Raw genomic sequence first — 17,177 nt, 5'->3', positions numbered from 1 at the left:
ACAGGAGGCAGGAAATGTGAGCATGATCAGGTGCAGCATCTTTGACTTTAGGACAGTTTTGTACTCTGAGTAGCAGTAGAGCTTAGCCCAGAGACTAGAGGAGATCTAATGTGTAAAGCGCATTCCAGATAAGGGCATGATGAATGACCTTAAATGACCTGTTATCTCACAGCCGCTTGTTTGTTTGATGTGTATAGCCATGCATACCTGGAACTGTACATGCCGCCCCAGGGAATTGTCCTGGGTTCAGCAGTAGCGGTCATTTTTTTCTCCTTCTAAGTAGCTGGTGCAGAGCTGTGGTTTTGACTTCCAGCCTGGGAACAGTGCTGATAACACCGTTGTTTTTAGTTACTGCTCAGATGTTTAGTCTGACCAAGGACTTTGTGAGCCTCATGCTCTGCCAGGGAGGAGGAAAAGCTGGGAGGAAGCAGAGACAGGACACCTGACGCAAACTGACCAAAGAGGTATTCCATACCACAGCATGTCGTGCCCGTGGAGGTAACTGAGAGTTACCCAGAAGGGCACTCTGCTCGGTCTGGCTCATTTCGGCGGGTGGTATCATATTCTCTTCCCTTGTTATTTCCCTTATCATTATTATTATTGGTGGTAGCAATAGCGGTTTGTGTTATACCTTAGTATAACCAGAAAGGCTCTCTGATATATGTCCTGCCTGAATGACAGGGGCATGGTCTAGTATTTCATGAGTTTGAAATTTTTTAACTTGAATACCCAGCTGTGATACTGGATGTACAGCATGGAGTTGAACTTGAAACAAACAGACCTTTTAAAGGAGCAGTGTTCATGGCACCTGAATGGGCAGGGAAGAAACGTTGAGCTATTTGATGGTGGTGGTAGTTTTTGAGTCAGATGAAAACTAGCCATGCAGAATTCATTTGGGGCAGTGGGTTTATAGCGCAATATTGAATTCTCAGCCCAGTTAAGTGTTGTTGTTTATGGCAGAGTCATTTGTTACTATGGTAGCAAGCAATAAATAATGATACAAAAGGATTAAAATGAGTGCTGGCATTGCTGGCATGTGGTTGGAAGGTTTGTTCTTGGTCTGAGTGTTATTTGTGCAAAATATGTTGCTGCATTAAATTGAAAAACAGATTTTTATTTTGATTTTTAAAGCTGCCCATTAGTGACTTATGGCAGTGGTGTCCTGAATGAGGCTGACCCTGCAGGGCTTGTGTCTTGTAAACTAGACTTTAAATCCTACTTGGATAGACTGTCTTTGGCCAGTCCACTCCAATGCAACAGTGTCTACAAAGGCACCTCTCAGAAAACTGACGAGTGGGCCTAGAAAAAGATCTCACAGATAAATAACAAAGAGTTCTGAATATTTTACAGCTGGTGTGGCTGTGAATGGAGAGGAACCTGGCAGGAGAAAGGAGGAACATATCAAATATATCCCAGGAGCACTTAAAAAGTTTCTTTTTCTAAATCGGTTTACAAATGAAAATAAACATTACATAGTGTCTGAAAGAAAAGAGATTTTTATTTTGCTTACCAGTCTAAGAGTGCTTATTCTTTTGCCTGAGGAAAAAGAAGAGATTTGGTTTTAAAGTTGTAGCAGAGGGTAACGGTAAGCAGGACCAAGCAAGCTGCATGCATTTTGTACACATATGTACTGAAGAGGAAAAAGAAGAATATGTACTTCCACCTTCCTCCGAATCCTGGGAGCAGACATAATATCTGTACATTGCTATCCAGCACTTCCTTTTACTCAGTTTAGCATTGTTACAAAACAGAATAACACCACAGCAGTTCTCATCCGAGCACCTCTTATGCTGAAGTCTCCTGGAGCCGCGATTCATCTGAATTCCATGTTAGTCCCAGTGTGACCTTACAGCTGCAGGCAAGAATTGGTGCATTTTTCCTTTCAAGAAAGAATGAAAATAAAAAGGAATCATGTCTTGCTACTCTTTTGCAGCATTCTTTTAAGAAACTGTTGGAAATAAGCCCGTAAATAGAAAGGTACAATCCATGCTCCCTTGGGAATGCTCTATGGACTGGCAGGGAGTTAGTATGGTATTATGTATCTATGTTAGTATGGTATTATTTTCTTGTTCCCTCTGTATATGTTAGATATAATAATTGTCATTATTGCTTCACACAAGTTCTTCTTCTGATCATAGGAACACTTAGTTGAGGGATCATTTATCATCATTACTGTTATATTTGTATATAACACTTCAAGTGTTAGAAGACATTCTAAACAGAACAACAATAACATCAAAAATTGCTAAAAAAGAAATTAGGATATTGCAGAACAATGTGACTGCTTTTACGCCTGGATCCTGTGTACAAGTGTCTGCAATTGCAGGAGAGTGCAGTTAGATCAGTGGTCACTCAGTGGATCTTTGGCTTTAATGTGCTAAGAGCTTTATGGCTAATTTCTTATCTGAGCATCAACACTGAACTAAAAAAGGAAACATAAGGGCAAGGTATGTAAATTACAGAGAGAGGAGATACAGTGAGGGTGACTGTGCTTGTCACATAACACTGTTTCCCACTGGAGAGCATCACATTAGTGCTATTGCTGTTGTAAGAAGAAGGGGCAGAAGCTTGCTTTCTGTGGTTTGAAATGTCGTGCAGGTAGTACTCAAGCTGCAAGCTATCAAATGTTTTGAGATGTTTGCTAGGAGAGAGTCCAGATATTTTTAACTTGAGAATTTTCCTTTTGAGCTAGCCGAGCCTAAACACTGGAAAATCTCACTTCTGCACGATTTAGTAGGAAAAATCTTGTCAGCAGGCTGATAAATGCTGGTCTTTTTGTTTGGTTGCTTTGGGTTTTTTTAGAAAGATTTGAAGACTTAGCTTTGTTGTGTGGTGCTCTGTTGGGGGGGCAGTTTCTACACATTGGGTAACGGGCAGGGATGTTGTATGGTATATCCTGTGTGAAGAAGCTTCACTTAATTCCTTGCATGTAAGACCTAGAGCAGACTGAAATGCAGTAGATTCTGTGTCTACCTGCAAAATTTGCACTGATGAAATAGCATTTCATGAAATACAGGTGGGGTATCTGGTTGTCTCTGAAAAAAATTGATTTTTAATTCTTCACATGTGGGGAATGTGCAGGTACGTTATCCTGTATTGGATTTCCTACTTTAATCCTTTCAGGAGTTAACAAGCACAGCCACCTGCATTTCACAGAGGAATGCTCAGTTCCAGGGGAACTCAGTTGGCATCCTCCTTGCTACAGTCTTCTTAGGACTTCCCCAGAGATCTGAATTTCTGTGCTCAAAGCATTCCTGTGCAACCCTTAGGCCGACCTGCCATCCCCAGTCCTTGCTGGAACTGCCCATTCTTGGGAATGCTCTGGCTGCTAGAAGATTTCAAGGGGTAGGGAATTTGCCATATCTTTTACCTGCAGATACGTTGTTTTTCAGCAATATCTCTTGAACTTAACAGTTTTTTTAATAGATTAAAATCCATTTTTTTTTCAGTGAAAGCTGTCAGAAAAAATATCAGAAAATTAAATTTATCTGCTGTAGGGGCTGAGAGACTTCCCCAACTGGGTTGAATAATTCTTATTAGTTAAGACCTAGAAATACCTCCTCTTGGCTTTTTTTTCTTAATAGGAATGCTAGTATTTTTCCCCATGTGTGTTTTATATGTGTATATATACATAAGCCATCTGTAAAGCAGCAATGTGTTTATCATCAACAGTGAAAATACTGACCTGGAAAACACCATATGCATTGATATGGATGTAAGGAAAACAAAAACCCCACAGCTGCTCCGCCTGCAGGGCTCTTCTGAATAGCAGAATGGATCAAAGGATGTTTTTATTTCCTTGTGAAGAGGAAAAATTCATCACTTTATAAATCACAGCAAAAACAAATCAAATCAATACCAGGAGCTTTTTAATAATAATAATGCATTTCTTATGGCTATCCTCAGTATAGGTCTCAGCAGTGGATACTGCACACAGCTAAAAAGAGTGAAATAAAACCTGTTTCTGACACTGGTTTTCATTTAGCATTAAGGAATTAGCTGGAGTACCAGACTAACATCCCAAACACTGACGTGTTTAGAGTCTGTGAGCTAAATCTGTATTTTATAGCTTGAGTTCATCTGAACTGTGAAGTGGTATTGTAAAATAAATTTTTCCTTCCCTCAGAATTCAAGAACATGTTGAATAGTTTTACTATGTCATCTGTTGTGTGCTGTGGCTGGGTCATTAATGCACTCTGTCCAGTCGTTAGCAGCACATCCTGAATGTCTTCTGTAGACCGTTGCTACTTGAACACCTTTTTTGGTTGATGAATAAAGGAGAAGCTCTCTCTCACCTTCTGGGGAATGCATTGGCTTCTGTACTGATGAATGTTACTGTTGGATGCAGTCATTCGTTTAACTGTGTTGAGAGACTTTCAAAGGCATTATATGATCTTGCTATAAGCCAGCAAATTTGTACTGTATATCAAGGGATGAAAGTTAGTGCTGAGATCACTAAACAACACTTACTTTCAGTAGAGCTTTAAAAAATTCTGGCCTGTGAATTTTGTGATTAGAAGTAGATCATCTATTAAAAAGTCAGTGCATGGCTATGGAAGAGATCCAAGTGCTTCCTAAATTGGAGAAGTGTTGGCTGGGAACAACAGTGAGCAGTAAACAGGGTATAAAAAGCTATGAGTAGTAGAGAAAAGGACTAACAAAAAAGAAAGTATTTGTATTACCTCAGAAATAACTGAGTCATGCAGTTGCTTGGTGCAGGCATGAAGTTATTAGCCAAGGAAAAAACCTATCACAATATTTTATTGTCTCTTCCTTTAGTGCTAGGCCTCCAAGACTGAAACAAAATTTAGATGTATATGGGTATTTATTTGTTTTCAGTTTTTCTTAAGTGATATTTCATGTCTAGACAAGTGCAATCGAGGAAGCTATTTCTTAATTATTTGGTAATAGTAATTAATAATGTGAATTAATGTTGTGTGCTGACACTTTCTTACACATATATTGCACTGTACAGACATCCAAGGATGCTACCACAGTGTTTTTGCTTAAAGTGTTACATTTTCTTTCCTTTTCTTTATTTTTCAGGTTGACTTTGAGCAACTCCAGGAAAACTTGTGTCAGATGGAAAGGCGGTGCAAAGCATCGTGGGATCACCTGAAGGCTATAGCAAAGCATGAAATGAAGCCAACTCTGAAGCAAAAAATGTCTGAGTTCCTTAAAGACTGTGCAGAAAGAATTATAATCCTGAAGATTGTTCATAGAAGAATAATTAACAGGTACAGAATTAGATTGGTGACAGCAATATCTTGATACTAAATGACTTTCTAAAATTATAAATTATGACAGCATAAATATGCTTTTGTATAAGTGTTTTCAGCAAGCAATGTTACCAGGTCTTTTAACTCCAAAAGCTACCAGCTTTATGACTGCTACCGTTTCTGTCTGATAAACAAAATCAGCCTGTAGCAAAAAAACCCAAAACATTAAGTTCTAATGACAAATTTGTCATATGCAGAGGTTGAAATGAGTCTTGTATAATGAATTTTTCTATATGCAGCACCACTCCTACCTATTTGTAAGATCTACAACTATGTGTTTTACTCCTACACAGCAGAAGATTCCTCTCCTTAGAACTTGCTCTTGGGTTTAGTTTCATCCAGTGGAGTTAACAGTAATTGTAGCGCCTTTAAATGTGGATACTCATGATACTTACGCAATACACCTGAGCTTTTTATTTTCAGATTCATAAATATAGCTTAAGTCAACTGAGTAATTTATCTATGTACCTGCTTATTAGTGAAATGTTGAGAGATTGTCCAACTTCTGAATAATTTCTAAATTGTGTGGTCAAAATTAGGATCTGGATACCAAATGATCCCAGATTTCACAGAATCGCAGAACCATTAGGCCTGGAAGGAACCTCTGGAGATCATCTAGTCCAACAGCCCTGCTAATGCAGGTTCACCGGAAGCATGTTACACAGGAATGTGTCCAGGCAGGTTTGGAATGTCTCCAGAAAGGGAGACTCCACAGACTCCTTGGGCAGCCTGTTCAGTGCTCCAACACCCTCACAGTAAAGAAATTCTTCCTCAAATTCAGATGAAACTTCTGTGTTTCAGTTTGTGTCCATTGCCTCTTATCCTGTTGCTGGGCACGACTGGAAAGAGTCTGGGCCCATCCTCCTGACACCCACCCTTAACATATTTGTGTGCATTGTTAATATCTCCTCTCAGTCATCTCTTCTCCAGGCCCAGCTCTCTCAGCTTTTCCTCATAAGAGAGATGCTTCAGTCTCCTAATCCTCCTCATAGCATTCCACTGGACCCTGTCCAGTAGTTCCTTGTCTCTTTTGAACTCAGAAGCCCAGAACTAGACACAGTTGGACATATTTGTGGATATATGCTTGAGAAGTTCATTCAGCTCTTCCTCTTGTTTTCATGATTTAGTTTTCCTGTCATAAGTAAGCAGAAATCCTAACTGCAGTGAAAGGGAAGTGAATTCACCAGTTTTTGGTTGTGTTTACCATATGCATTGTAAAAACAAGAAAAAAATTTACTTTCCTATTATGTCCTAAAGCTACTACTATAGTTCTCAAAAAATGTGTCCATGTACTTGCATCTTTCTAGGACTGGGAAGACATATTCTTATCAGGGACACAGATGCAGTTAAAAGGAATTCCCATACATTTTTAAACATTCAGTGCACTATTGTAAATCATACAGTATAGAAGCAATAGTAAAAGTGGCAAATAGTGCAAAAGCTCTGAATTCCACAGAAGCAGTAAAACTGTGAATTGAGAGTATCCCAAACTAAAGTCCTTAATAGATAATATAATTTTATGGTCAGTTTTGTGAACCAGAAATTCTTTTCTTCTTGTGTTTGCTAGCCTGTAAATCTGCATTCTTCTTGTCTAGACTTTCCCCAACATCGTAACAGCCTCTTTGAAGTCGCTTAATACAAATAAATAGAATTGAAACTTAATAAATATTTTTTCTATAACTGACATGAAATTGGTCATTCACATGCCAAATTAGTCATGTAAAGTAGATGGAGTTCCATAAACATCTTAATCTCCTGCATCAGCCTGGGAAAGTGGACTGGGATGAAGTTATCATAGACTAGACTTTCATGGTTTTAATTATAAAACATACCAGTGTTATGCAAAGCATCCATGAAAATTCTGTAGCACAGAAGAAATGATGGGAGCTAATAAAGTAATAAATGATTCACTAATTATTTATTTATTTTCCAGAAACCATCAATAAAGATTTTTTTCCTTTGCATTTATGAACTCACTGTTTTCCAGGTTTCACTCATTTTTGTTATTTATGGGCCATCCTCCTTATGCAATACGTGAAGTGAACATCAATAAATTCTGCAAAATCATCAGTGAATTTGCTCTGGAATACCGCACCACCAGGGAACGAGTTCTGCAGCAAAAACAGAAACGAGCAAACCACAGGGAAAGAAACAAGACCAGAGGGAAAATGATAACAGATGTAAGTGGCAAAATATGTCTCCCACAGTGCAGGGTTTTAAAGCTTTCTTTCAGTGAATGTCATATATGAAGTGCTGTTACTCTTTTATTCTTGAAAGGTTCTGCTACCGTAAATAATGAACTCTGCTCTCTTAGAAGACAAAACTTTCAGGTCCTTGACTGTATGTTTTTTGCTTCCTTACCAATTAGTAGAATGAGAGCAAACTGAAATTAAGCATGCAAAAAGTGCATCTCTGCGTGTTGCACAGACAGTGGCCAAAATATCTAAAAAACACCAGGAGCTGTATGTATACCTGATCAGCTAAGAATATGAAAAAGAAAAATAAAAAGCATTTAGATTATAGCATTGTAGCCATTTACATGGTTACAGCCGAATTGAAATGGATTTTTTCTCCATTTTTTAATATTGTAATATAATCCTTAATCTCAGTGTTTTATCTGTTTTTAGTGTGTGTGTATATATATATATGTGCATGCACACACATAGCAATTTTCTTCTTAACTTTAAAGGACAGAGCAGCCAATTTTATGGGAACAGACTACTTCGGGGTTCTGAAAGAACGGACAAATTTATGTTCACAGTAGTTGTTACCTTGCAGACTTTTTGATTGCAAGTATGATCGCATGCTGATAGAATAAATTAAACTAAGATTAGTTTTCTCAGCATAGTAAACTTTAAAATCCCCTTGATTTTTTTAATCTTTTTTTTTTTTTTTTTAAGTTGATGTAGTTTGGCTCAATCCAAATAAAGTTTTAAGAAGTGCCAGTATTTAATAAAAGTTTCCAGCTGTCTCAAAATCCAAATCTGGAGTCTCAATTAGATGTGAGTGGTTCGTTGCACATGAAGCTACCCCTGCCTTTGGCATGGAAAGCTCTACGCTGATTACAGGTTTATGGCTCAGGCTGTGTGGGTCAAAAAAATATATATGTGTTGAAACTGATATAAATTGAGATTGTATTTAAGTCATTGACTCACGATCATTTTTCCTGGCAATATCCTCTTTAAATTTGGAAATCTGCCCCATCTAGAAAAAATATTAAACCTGTATTATTATCTCCGAAGATTTTCCTTTTGGTCTAGCCTCAGGTTAAGGAAGAGGCACTTATTTTATGTGAAGCGTCTAATATAGTCATACAAGTTTTCAAAACTACCAGTGGGGAACTGAGATCACTTCAATTATTTCTTGGTTTTCCTGACATATTCTAGAGGAACTAAAAGATAGCATTAAACCAAAGAGATTGGTAAATTAAAATATTCATTTCCTCAGCTTCAGTACTTACTAGGTTAAACAATAAGTATTAGTTAAAACAATACTGAGAAGGAGTTACAGTTTTCCTACCGTATCATGTAGTGTTTCTGCATCACCCGTACAGAAGAACTGGTTATGGCAGGACAGACAGCTTCTCTATGTCCTGTCGCTGCAGGAAATGTGGAGGCAAAAGGAAATCTGATCACTGGCATTTGAGTTCAGGAAGCAGAGAGAAGGGACCCTTTCAGGCCAGAAGGCTCGGGCTTGACAGCTAGTCAGTGAGGAGCAGAGCCAGGGAAAGTGGCTGTATTCTGAAAATGTAAGGAAGGAGACAGCTAGGCCTTTCCCAGGAAAAAATAGTGTTGGAATAAGTTGTCTTGTTCAGTCTTAAGCTAGTGTTGAGATTTGAAAATAATTAGTTGCCATCTGAAAGGTAGTGTTCCACCTAAAAATGTCTTGCAGGTCCCCAGAAAGACAGCTCCACATTTTTTGCTACACATTCTTTAAAATTCCCTTCATGGAGATGTTCTTTAAGGGAATTATTCAGGTGGCTATATGGTTATTTCAGGACTTCCTAAATCTCTTTAACTGTAGCCCAGCAATACGGTCGCATTTACAGTTCATTTGATTGCAATGCATGGTAAAACAGGATTAAAATTGCATCAGACTATTTGTCACAGCTTCCTTTGTGAACTTCAAAGTTAGATCTACCTCAAAACAAGTTTCCAACTCAGCAGGATGGAAGATATTTATGTGTGAAGAATGATGATACAGGGGAGTTTTATTGTAGTTTTGTGTTGGCTGTGGTTTGTACCTGGTCTTGATTTTCATAGCGTTTTATATTTGAAGGCATTGGAAAGGAAAGAGATATCAGTAATGCACTGACAGTGTATTCAACTAGTTGTAGTACACTGGTAGAAGAAACTTCCGATCTTGAGATTGGAAAGAAACTTAGTAGAAAGTAGTTCTAATAAGACAAGAAGTAGTCCTGTGGAATTTTTATTTCTGCTTTTGGTAACTTAGAAGGATTGCATGGTTATTTGATATTTACCTCCCTGTCCTTTAGAAAGTTTCCTCAGGATCTCATTTTTATCACCTTATAGTACGTGGCCTTTAGGCAGAAGAAGAGGGATTTTAGCAAAAATGGGAAAGGATTAAGGCAGAACCATGCCAGTTCTTAACAAGAAGGCACGTATCTCCTAAACCATGGTCCCCCCTGCAGACTTGGATGGCAGAGGGGTGCTGGCTTTTTGTGTAGAGAGACTCTGCTGGCTCCATACGTGGAGAACTTGCATCAGCTTTAGCAACTGCTCACATGGAGTAGGGCTGAGAAAGACAATGAGAATATTTCTAGTCTTTCAGCCTTTGACGACAGAGATCTTTATGTTTGTATGTTCTTTAATAGCTGAAATGGATGGAGCACTGTCAGTTTAAATCTTGGTGAATGTTGTCTGCAAAAGAGAGAAAGATGGAGGAATTAGGGAAAAAAAAAAGAGAACAGTGAGTTGCCACAGTTTCACAGGGAAAATTGTCTGCCTCTGCAACCTCATATCTGGCTTTGGCCAATGATAGCACTCACTTCAGGCACACTAAAAATGACAAGCAAGCAAAATAAGAAAAAATGGAATTATAGATATAAGTCTGAGCTTTGTAATGAATTTTAATAATAGTGGGTAATATAAGCATCTGTATCCCAGATTTATGAAGCTCTGCTCACTTCCAAAATTGCTATGTAATATAAATAATATTTTGAAACAGCAAATCCACTGCATAGAAATGTTAGCCTAAAGGAAAAAATAAGACCAAAGGAGGGAGTTCTCAGATTGTCCTGCAATAGCCAATACTGGATGACAGAAGAATCAAGCAGTCTTTTTTTCTTAGAATTAACATCTTGTGCCTGCGAGCATTCACTATCGCAATATTCTTTCAGTAATTTTGGTAATATTACAAACAGAGGAGCACATTGCCCTAAACTTAAGTCCACAGCAAAGCACTTTTAGCTCAGTTAAATGGGCAGGAAGGCCAGCAGATAAGGACTTGCTCTGTACAAATCTAGCTTGATGTAAAGTATTAATATCATACACTTTTTTTGGAGTACAGTCTTTGTAATGTGTATACTCTGCTGTTTCACCTTTTCTTGAGTGCCTTTTGCATATTGTTTAGCATAATTTGCTCTCCTCCTTTTATTTAATATATTGATGTACACATGGATTAGAGTACAAGTATGTTCTTGCTGCCTATTATTCTCCCTTCTGTTTCTTGTTCATGCCAAAAAGCGAACAGTGGCCTTCTTCAGACAAATTTTTTTATGGTGTGACTTCCTGCCACCTGGGAAAGAAACAAATGGATCTTTTTAATGTAAAGGGAACATACCTGCCAAGGTCCCTCTGCAAAACATCTGCCCATGTTTCTGTCAGTGCCACTGTGTCCAAAGAAAAATAAGCATCTCACTCTTTGAATAAAACATACCCTTAAAAAGTAATGTTAATATACTATTCAGCACTCTCGCAGCTAATCTTCTTATGGAGATTGTGCTGAAACTAAGCTGAGGGCCAAAGTAAATCAGGCTTTCATTTTTCATGATGAATGTTTCTAGAACAGAATGTATCAAGCCCAGACAGAAATCATAGTTGAGATGGAGATAAGGTCAAAAAAATGTATTAGTAACACTTGGGAGGAGAATAGAATTGATGGAATGTTTCTTCTAAAAAAACAAACAAAAGCCACAAATATAAAATGCATCAAATTTCTGGCCTATGTTTGTACTTCACAAGCAATGAAACTGAAAATTATGGAAACAAGAAGCCCAGATACTTGGGAAACTGTTCTACTTTGGGAACCTTCCATGTGGGGCATCTTATAACCCAGTGAAGAGTTCCCCAGGCATTTGGGAACAGAGTTTTAAAGGCCTTCCTAACTCCCTGTAAATCCCCAAATGTAAGAGCACTCCATATGCCACAATATTTTGATATGTCCATTGCATTATGTAGTGTAACTGTCAAGATACTTTTACATTCCTGCTGTCACAGAGGGTGAAAGCCCTCGAATGATAAATGATAACTGCACCTCTCTAATTTCCAGGATCTGATACTAAGCAGCTACTGAAGAACTGTAAGCATCTATTCAGAGACAACTCAGCATTTGATTTGAGTGCTCTGTTAAACTGGAAGTTGAAAAGCCATGTCTTAAAATGGAATTAGATGTACTTAAGTGTAGAGAAAAGGAATTGCCAAGAAGCTGACCTCTGCACTGGGAGGAAGAGCAGCCAAGACCTCCCTGTGCTGAACAGAGCTGGAAAAAGGAGACTGATTCCTTCCTAGTGCTCTTGATTCCCACAGGGCAGAAAGTGGGCAAGCAACCTCATGACTCAAGGGAAAGAAATAGGATGGGTTGGGATAGTTTCAGTTCATCATTTCTCTATAGGATGGGTTAGGGGAAATTTCAGTTCATAACTTCTCTAAGAAAAATCAGCATTTTTTATGTACACTACTGACAGTCACAGGCTGTTCTACATGCAGTTCACTAAAAAAACAAGCAAGCTGATTGAGTCAGGAATTAATTCCTTATACAATTTGTATTTTTATGTCTCTTACAATTGCATAAACAGCACCATGGTTACCTCTTACTCTGTCGTGGTTTGACCATACTGTCTTTCCTTAATCTTCCTATTTGTCCTTCTCTACCCTGTCCTTTGTTTCCAGTGGCAGACTGATGAAGAAGAGGATGCTGAGGTATGGTTCTCTGAAAGAGCATGTCATTTCCATGTCCCCCGTGTTCTGTGACACTTAATTTCTAACACAGATAATATGGACTGATCAACTCCATCTGCTCTACTGCAACTAGGAACCATGACATTTTTCTCATACCTTTTCGGCTCAATCATAAGAATGCATTTTTACAGTCACCTTTAACCATAAGCATACCTATTCTCTTGAATAAGGATATCCTGATCTGAGGCCTTAATAATTTTAAGTTTCCTCATTTCTTTTCCTTAATGTCTGTTTACAAAACTGAAAAGTATCCCTGCTACCCGAAACAGTGGTCTGAATGTTATGGGGATCATTAGTTACCTCAGGCCATGGAATACCATGGTATTTTCATACTCATCATTAAGCTGTGGAAGTCAAAATTGTGTTATTTTATAAAGTTTTCCAAAGCCTCAGGATATAGGGATGCAAAGCAAACTGTAATGGTTATCCTTATTGTATGAATTGCAAATAAGATGCTTCAATCGCCATAGAGATGAGCCATGGAGTAGTTCATGTCTTTGTCACTAATAGTTCCTGCAGGTGATATTGAAAATTAATAAAGGAGTGAATAAATAACTGAAGAACCATAATGCGGTAGCTGTATTCATAATAAAACAATGTACTGGTTTGAGAAGCATCTATTGTGCAATGCATTTTTTGTTGAGCATTACAGCTTTCTCCAGTTCGCCAAACGTAAACAATGTGGGTTAATGCTCACTGTGTCATAATGGCAGTCATTTGCTCAAGAGTCTGGGGTTTGGGCATTAATCTACAGCAACATCTGAAAATCAAGGAAGTGAAATAAAAGGGCTAGCTATAGAGCTTCTGCCTCAGGGATGATTTTAGCCGTACAGCTTGGGGTGCAGGAGGAAAATTACATGAATTAACCTGTTTATGCCAATATTTAACTAACCTGTGTGAATAGTACATAACAGTTACGTGAAGGCTTTATCCTTTAGGGTTTTTTTCCTGAGATGGTATTGATTAGCTTGCATTGTGCGTAAGAGTATTCTTAATGCAAAAATGGCATGCACTCTCATAGAAATTTCTCTCTCATGTTTTTCTGTCTTTTAATTTCACATATGAAGTTCTAGCACTTGCCTGCTTTCCACATCAGAATGTTGCAAGATAATATTTTAAGAAGAAAACAAACTTCTCACTATCAACAAATAAATCTCACACTGGTATATTCATCTTAGTGCCTTGTAGGGATTATTGTTTTGCTACTCAGTTAACTTGCTATCCTACCCGGAAAAGTCATAATGTTAAAATAGAATCACCCTGTCATTGTTTTCCAGATTAAGTAGTTTTAATCTGTAGCCTTGACAGCCCCAAGTTTTTGATCAAAGCTAGGAATATAGGGCCCAGTCTTTTCTTCCACTTTACTGTTCTTAGACAGAAAGGCTCTGCAAGTTTGCATCCCGTCACCTGCCTGGCTCGGTACCATCAAGAGAATAATTAATGTTGTTTATTATGCAAAGAAAGAACAGAATGCAGCACACCTTTCGTCTCTGCTGAATTGGCCAGAGTGAGAAAGATTAAAACCAAAAAGAAAACATATTTCAGTTTCTGATGCTGGACTGATTGACTGAGAATTATCATCTGTTGATGCCTGTTTCCTGTTGACAGAGATGGTATTTTCTGCAGCCAGGACTGTATTTTAAACATGCTTCAGCCTTTCTTGTAGCTAAGAGCAGTGAAGCAGCTACAAACATCACATCCCTTTATAGGCTGAGGCCGGGAAGGGAGAGCAGCCCAGCAGTGCAAGCTCTTCTCCTTAGAAAGTATCTGTTTCTGCTGTTTTCATCAGTTTCTAGATGGCTGCTGTCAGTAAGCAGTGGAGCTGCTGCATCCAGGCACTATGTGTGCCCAGATAATGTAGCTGCTGTTGTTCATGTAGTCGTGGTGACAGTGAAATCACAGGGCGGCTGGGGAAGCAGAGGGCAGATTCCTAAATCTCTTGTAAGGTTTTGTTTGTTCCTCTAACTGCTGACTGCAATTTTTGTGTGTTGGCCATGAAATAATTTGGCTGGGTGATTTGCGACAGGGGATTTTTTCAGCGTTACTAGTAATGTATTTTAAGGTTACTTGTGGATATTTGTGTTTTAGACCAGTTTGGGAATTTTCTGTGCAGCAGTGCAGAGAGACAAGAGGAGAAGGTGTCTCTTCCTAGACCAGTCTCCACATTTTGCCTTGTTACTGAAAGGTGATTGAACAGAAAAAAAGTAATTCCTTATTCGTGTCAGGTCTCATGCTGTTCCCCTCAGTGTCATACCTGACCCCGGACTGGCTCCAGCTTGGGTGAAAGGTTTCAAAGCAAGTCCTTGCTTTGTACCTTACACTGTCAGAAGGTCAAAATTCTAAAGCCTAAGCCAATACATCTGTTTTCCCTCTGATTGTATCTGCTCCCTGCTGTCGCCTTGTTTCCAGTTTATCTCTGCTCAGGGTTTGTGCCCTGGGAGAGGAGCAACTGTTTGGGGAATAGCTGCACTCCAAGCCCAGGGGGACACTTTTCTCCTTGCAATTCACGATTACATCTCTGGCCTATTCTCCATGCTGTTTTCTGTTAAAACAATAAACCTGTTTTCTCCCTCAGTCCGGCAAGTTCTCCAGCAGCTCACCCCCCTGCCAGAGCCAGCCCCAGGGCCTGCAGTATGCCGAAGATGCTGCAGAGCATGAGAACATGAAGGCTGTACTGAAGACCTCCTCCATCGGTGGGGAAAGCACCACAACACTTGGGGTCCGCACTCGAAGCCGGGCCAGCCGAGGTAAGTGCCAGGAGTTTCCTTTGGCTACATTTCTTGTGGCATGGTAGCCACACAGTGGCCCAAATGTGGGTCGTGGCTGTCTTGCATAGCACTTGCAGCAGAAAGGGTCTATGGGGAAGGAAAAACACACCAGTGGTGTTTCCATGCTGGAAGTTGTGATATGGGGCACAGAGATGTAGAAGGATTTGCCTGAAGTTTTAACATGTGTCTCACAGCCCAGGTGGTGCCTGGGGACACTGGGAGCCCAAGACTGCAGAAATTCCCACCTCTCGCCCCACTGTGAACCTGGCTTCCAGCTAACACCCCAATATTATTCCTGTTCTCATGAAGAAAGCAAAATGAGGCATCCGAGAACCTGTGATGTGGTTTTCTTTTTATTTTCAATAGAAGCAAGTAGAAAGTACCAATTTAAACTGAAGTGAAAGGGCTTTGCTGCAATTTAGGAATGAGTGGGGAGAGGAAAATGTGTAAGGAAGAGGTGATAAATCTTTTAATCACCTCCCTGCCAAACTGTAGAGATAGTGGATTAAGTGGAGACTAGGAACATAAAAAGCTGAGGTGGATAGCCCTGCATCTCCTTGCTGTCCTGGCTGATGCGTCTTTCTCTGTGGTCCACAGTGCTCTGCTGTTTCCAAGTGTCAGCATGGCACAGCATGACAGGGAAGAAATGAAAACCTGAAGCAATCCACCAGTTCCAACACCTGATGCTCTCACGTGAGCTCACTGGTACAACCATTCTTGGCAATGAGATAGACTTGGTTTTTGACCAAGACATAATTTTGCTGGTACCTCTTCATTCAAGCAGCCACTAAACCGCTTTCTTTATGCTAAATCATTTTACAGACCGTGGGTTCACCAGTTTATTTTCCTTCATTTTCCCCTCACCTCCTCCCATACATATGATACCAGAAAGATGGTTTTGAAGTAAAGGTGATGCACAAAAAACCAAGTCTTAAGTTTTCTCTTCTGATAGTTCTTTTCCCTCACATTTGGAAACCTTACACTTTCTTGATTCTTTTCTGGTACCACTGATAGCACAAGCAGACCATCCACCACTGAGTCTGTGTGTGTGTAATTTATTAAGGCTCAATCCTGTCTAATTTAGAGGTTTCACAGCCTCAGTTTAAGAAGCAAGTCAACTACTTAAAGTACAAAGATGAAATAATTCAGACTGCACTGCAACATTCAGAATAGCTGAAGTAATCCACTGAATGCTAACAGGCAGTGTGTCCTGATAATAAGAGTCAGCTTGTGTTCACCTGAAGAACAGCAGAGGCAGAGGACGGGTGAGCCAGACAGAAGCTTCTCATGAGCACTGTCATAACAGAACTGCTCTTGATGAGAGTCAGGACACAAGCAGGAGAGCAGAGTGCTAATCAAGGCTGTTGTTTATTGGTATCAGGTTCCCGATGTAGACTGGCCTTGGAAATGAATTTTTAGCTGCTTGCAATTCTGCCACAGCCACTCTTTCGCAAAGCTCACTGTCAGTGTTCACACTGCATACTAGCCTTCACGTTAAAAAAAAACCAAAAAGCACATGCAGCAGTAGCCTGTAGTGGAGGAACCCAAAGATGTGTCTTTGGAGTGAGGAATGACAGAGCCTTCAGTTCAGAGACATGGCTCACTTGTTTGTTTGTGGTTTTAACCAAAATTGCTTATTTAGCTTTTCAGCTTGCCAACAACTCTTGCTCTTCTGTTCATAACAGAGTACACACAGTTGTGCCAGGACACATACAGCTTTGCGATGAGAAGGTGAATTCTTCATTGTGGAAAGGACAATGAGACATGTCAAAACATGCTTTTTGCCCTTTTCATGTTGTGTTTGCCATAGGCTGCGTGATACAGATGCTCAGAAACTGATTCTTTCTCTCTTTTGGTGCATAGGACTTGTCTTGCTGATTTGCATCAATCTCTAATATGTGCCATGTGTGTTAGTGTCTCTGTAATAGGAG

The 17,177-nt window shown here is 39.4% G+C and overlaps 1 protein-coding gene across 13 annotated transcripts in view; it reads left to right on the top strand.

Annotated features, from left to right (window-relative positions):
• FHOD3 (formin homology 2 domain containing 3) overlaps positions 1 to 17,177 on the top strand; it is a 373,977-nt gene that overhangs the window by 340,786 nt on the left and 16,014 nt on the right. For 9 of the 13 annotated variants that reach the window (XM_061449104.1, XM_061449102.1, XM_061449100.1 and 6 more), the window contains 4 exons: positions 5,047 to 5,237; positions 7,267 to 7,459; positions 12,416 to 12,439; positions 15,054 to 15,225. In XM_061449104.1, coding sequence (XP_061305088.1) covers positions 5,047 to 5,237; positions 7,267 to 7,459; positions 12,416 to 12,439; positions 15,054 to 15,225 — 580 coding nt within the window. The remainder of the gene's footprint in view (positions 1 to 5,046; positions 5,238 to 7,266; positions 7,460 to 12,415; positions 12,440 to 15,053; positions 15,226 to 17,177) is intronic. The other 4 variants (XM_061449103.1, XM_061449101.1, XM_061449106.1 and 1 more) reach the window with 1 other exon arrangement.

The sequence above is a fragment of the Pezoporus flaviventris genome, unplaced genomic scaffold (assembly GCF_033815535.1).
Source record: "Pezoporus flaviventris isolate CSIRO_AGI_PZ_B2104156 unplaced genomic scaffold, CSIRO_AGI_Pfla_v1 ptg000007l, whole genome shotgun sequence".
In the NCBI taxonomy this organism is placed as follows: domain Eukaryota; kingdom Metazoa; phylum Chordata; class Aves; order Psittaciformes; family Psittacidae; genus Pezoporus; species Pezoporus flaviventris.
The sequence above is the reverse complement of the archived record's forward strand: the minus strand, read 5'-3'. Positions and strand labels throughout refer to the sequence as shown.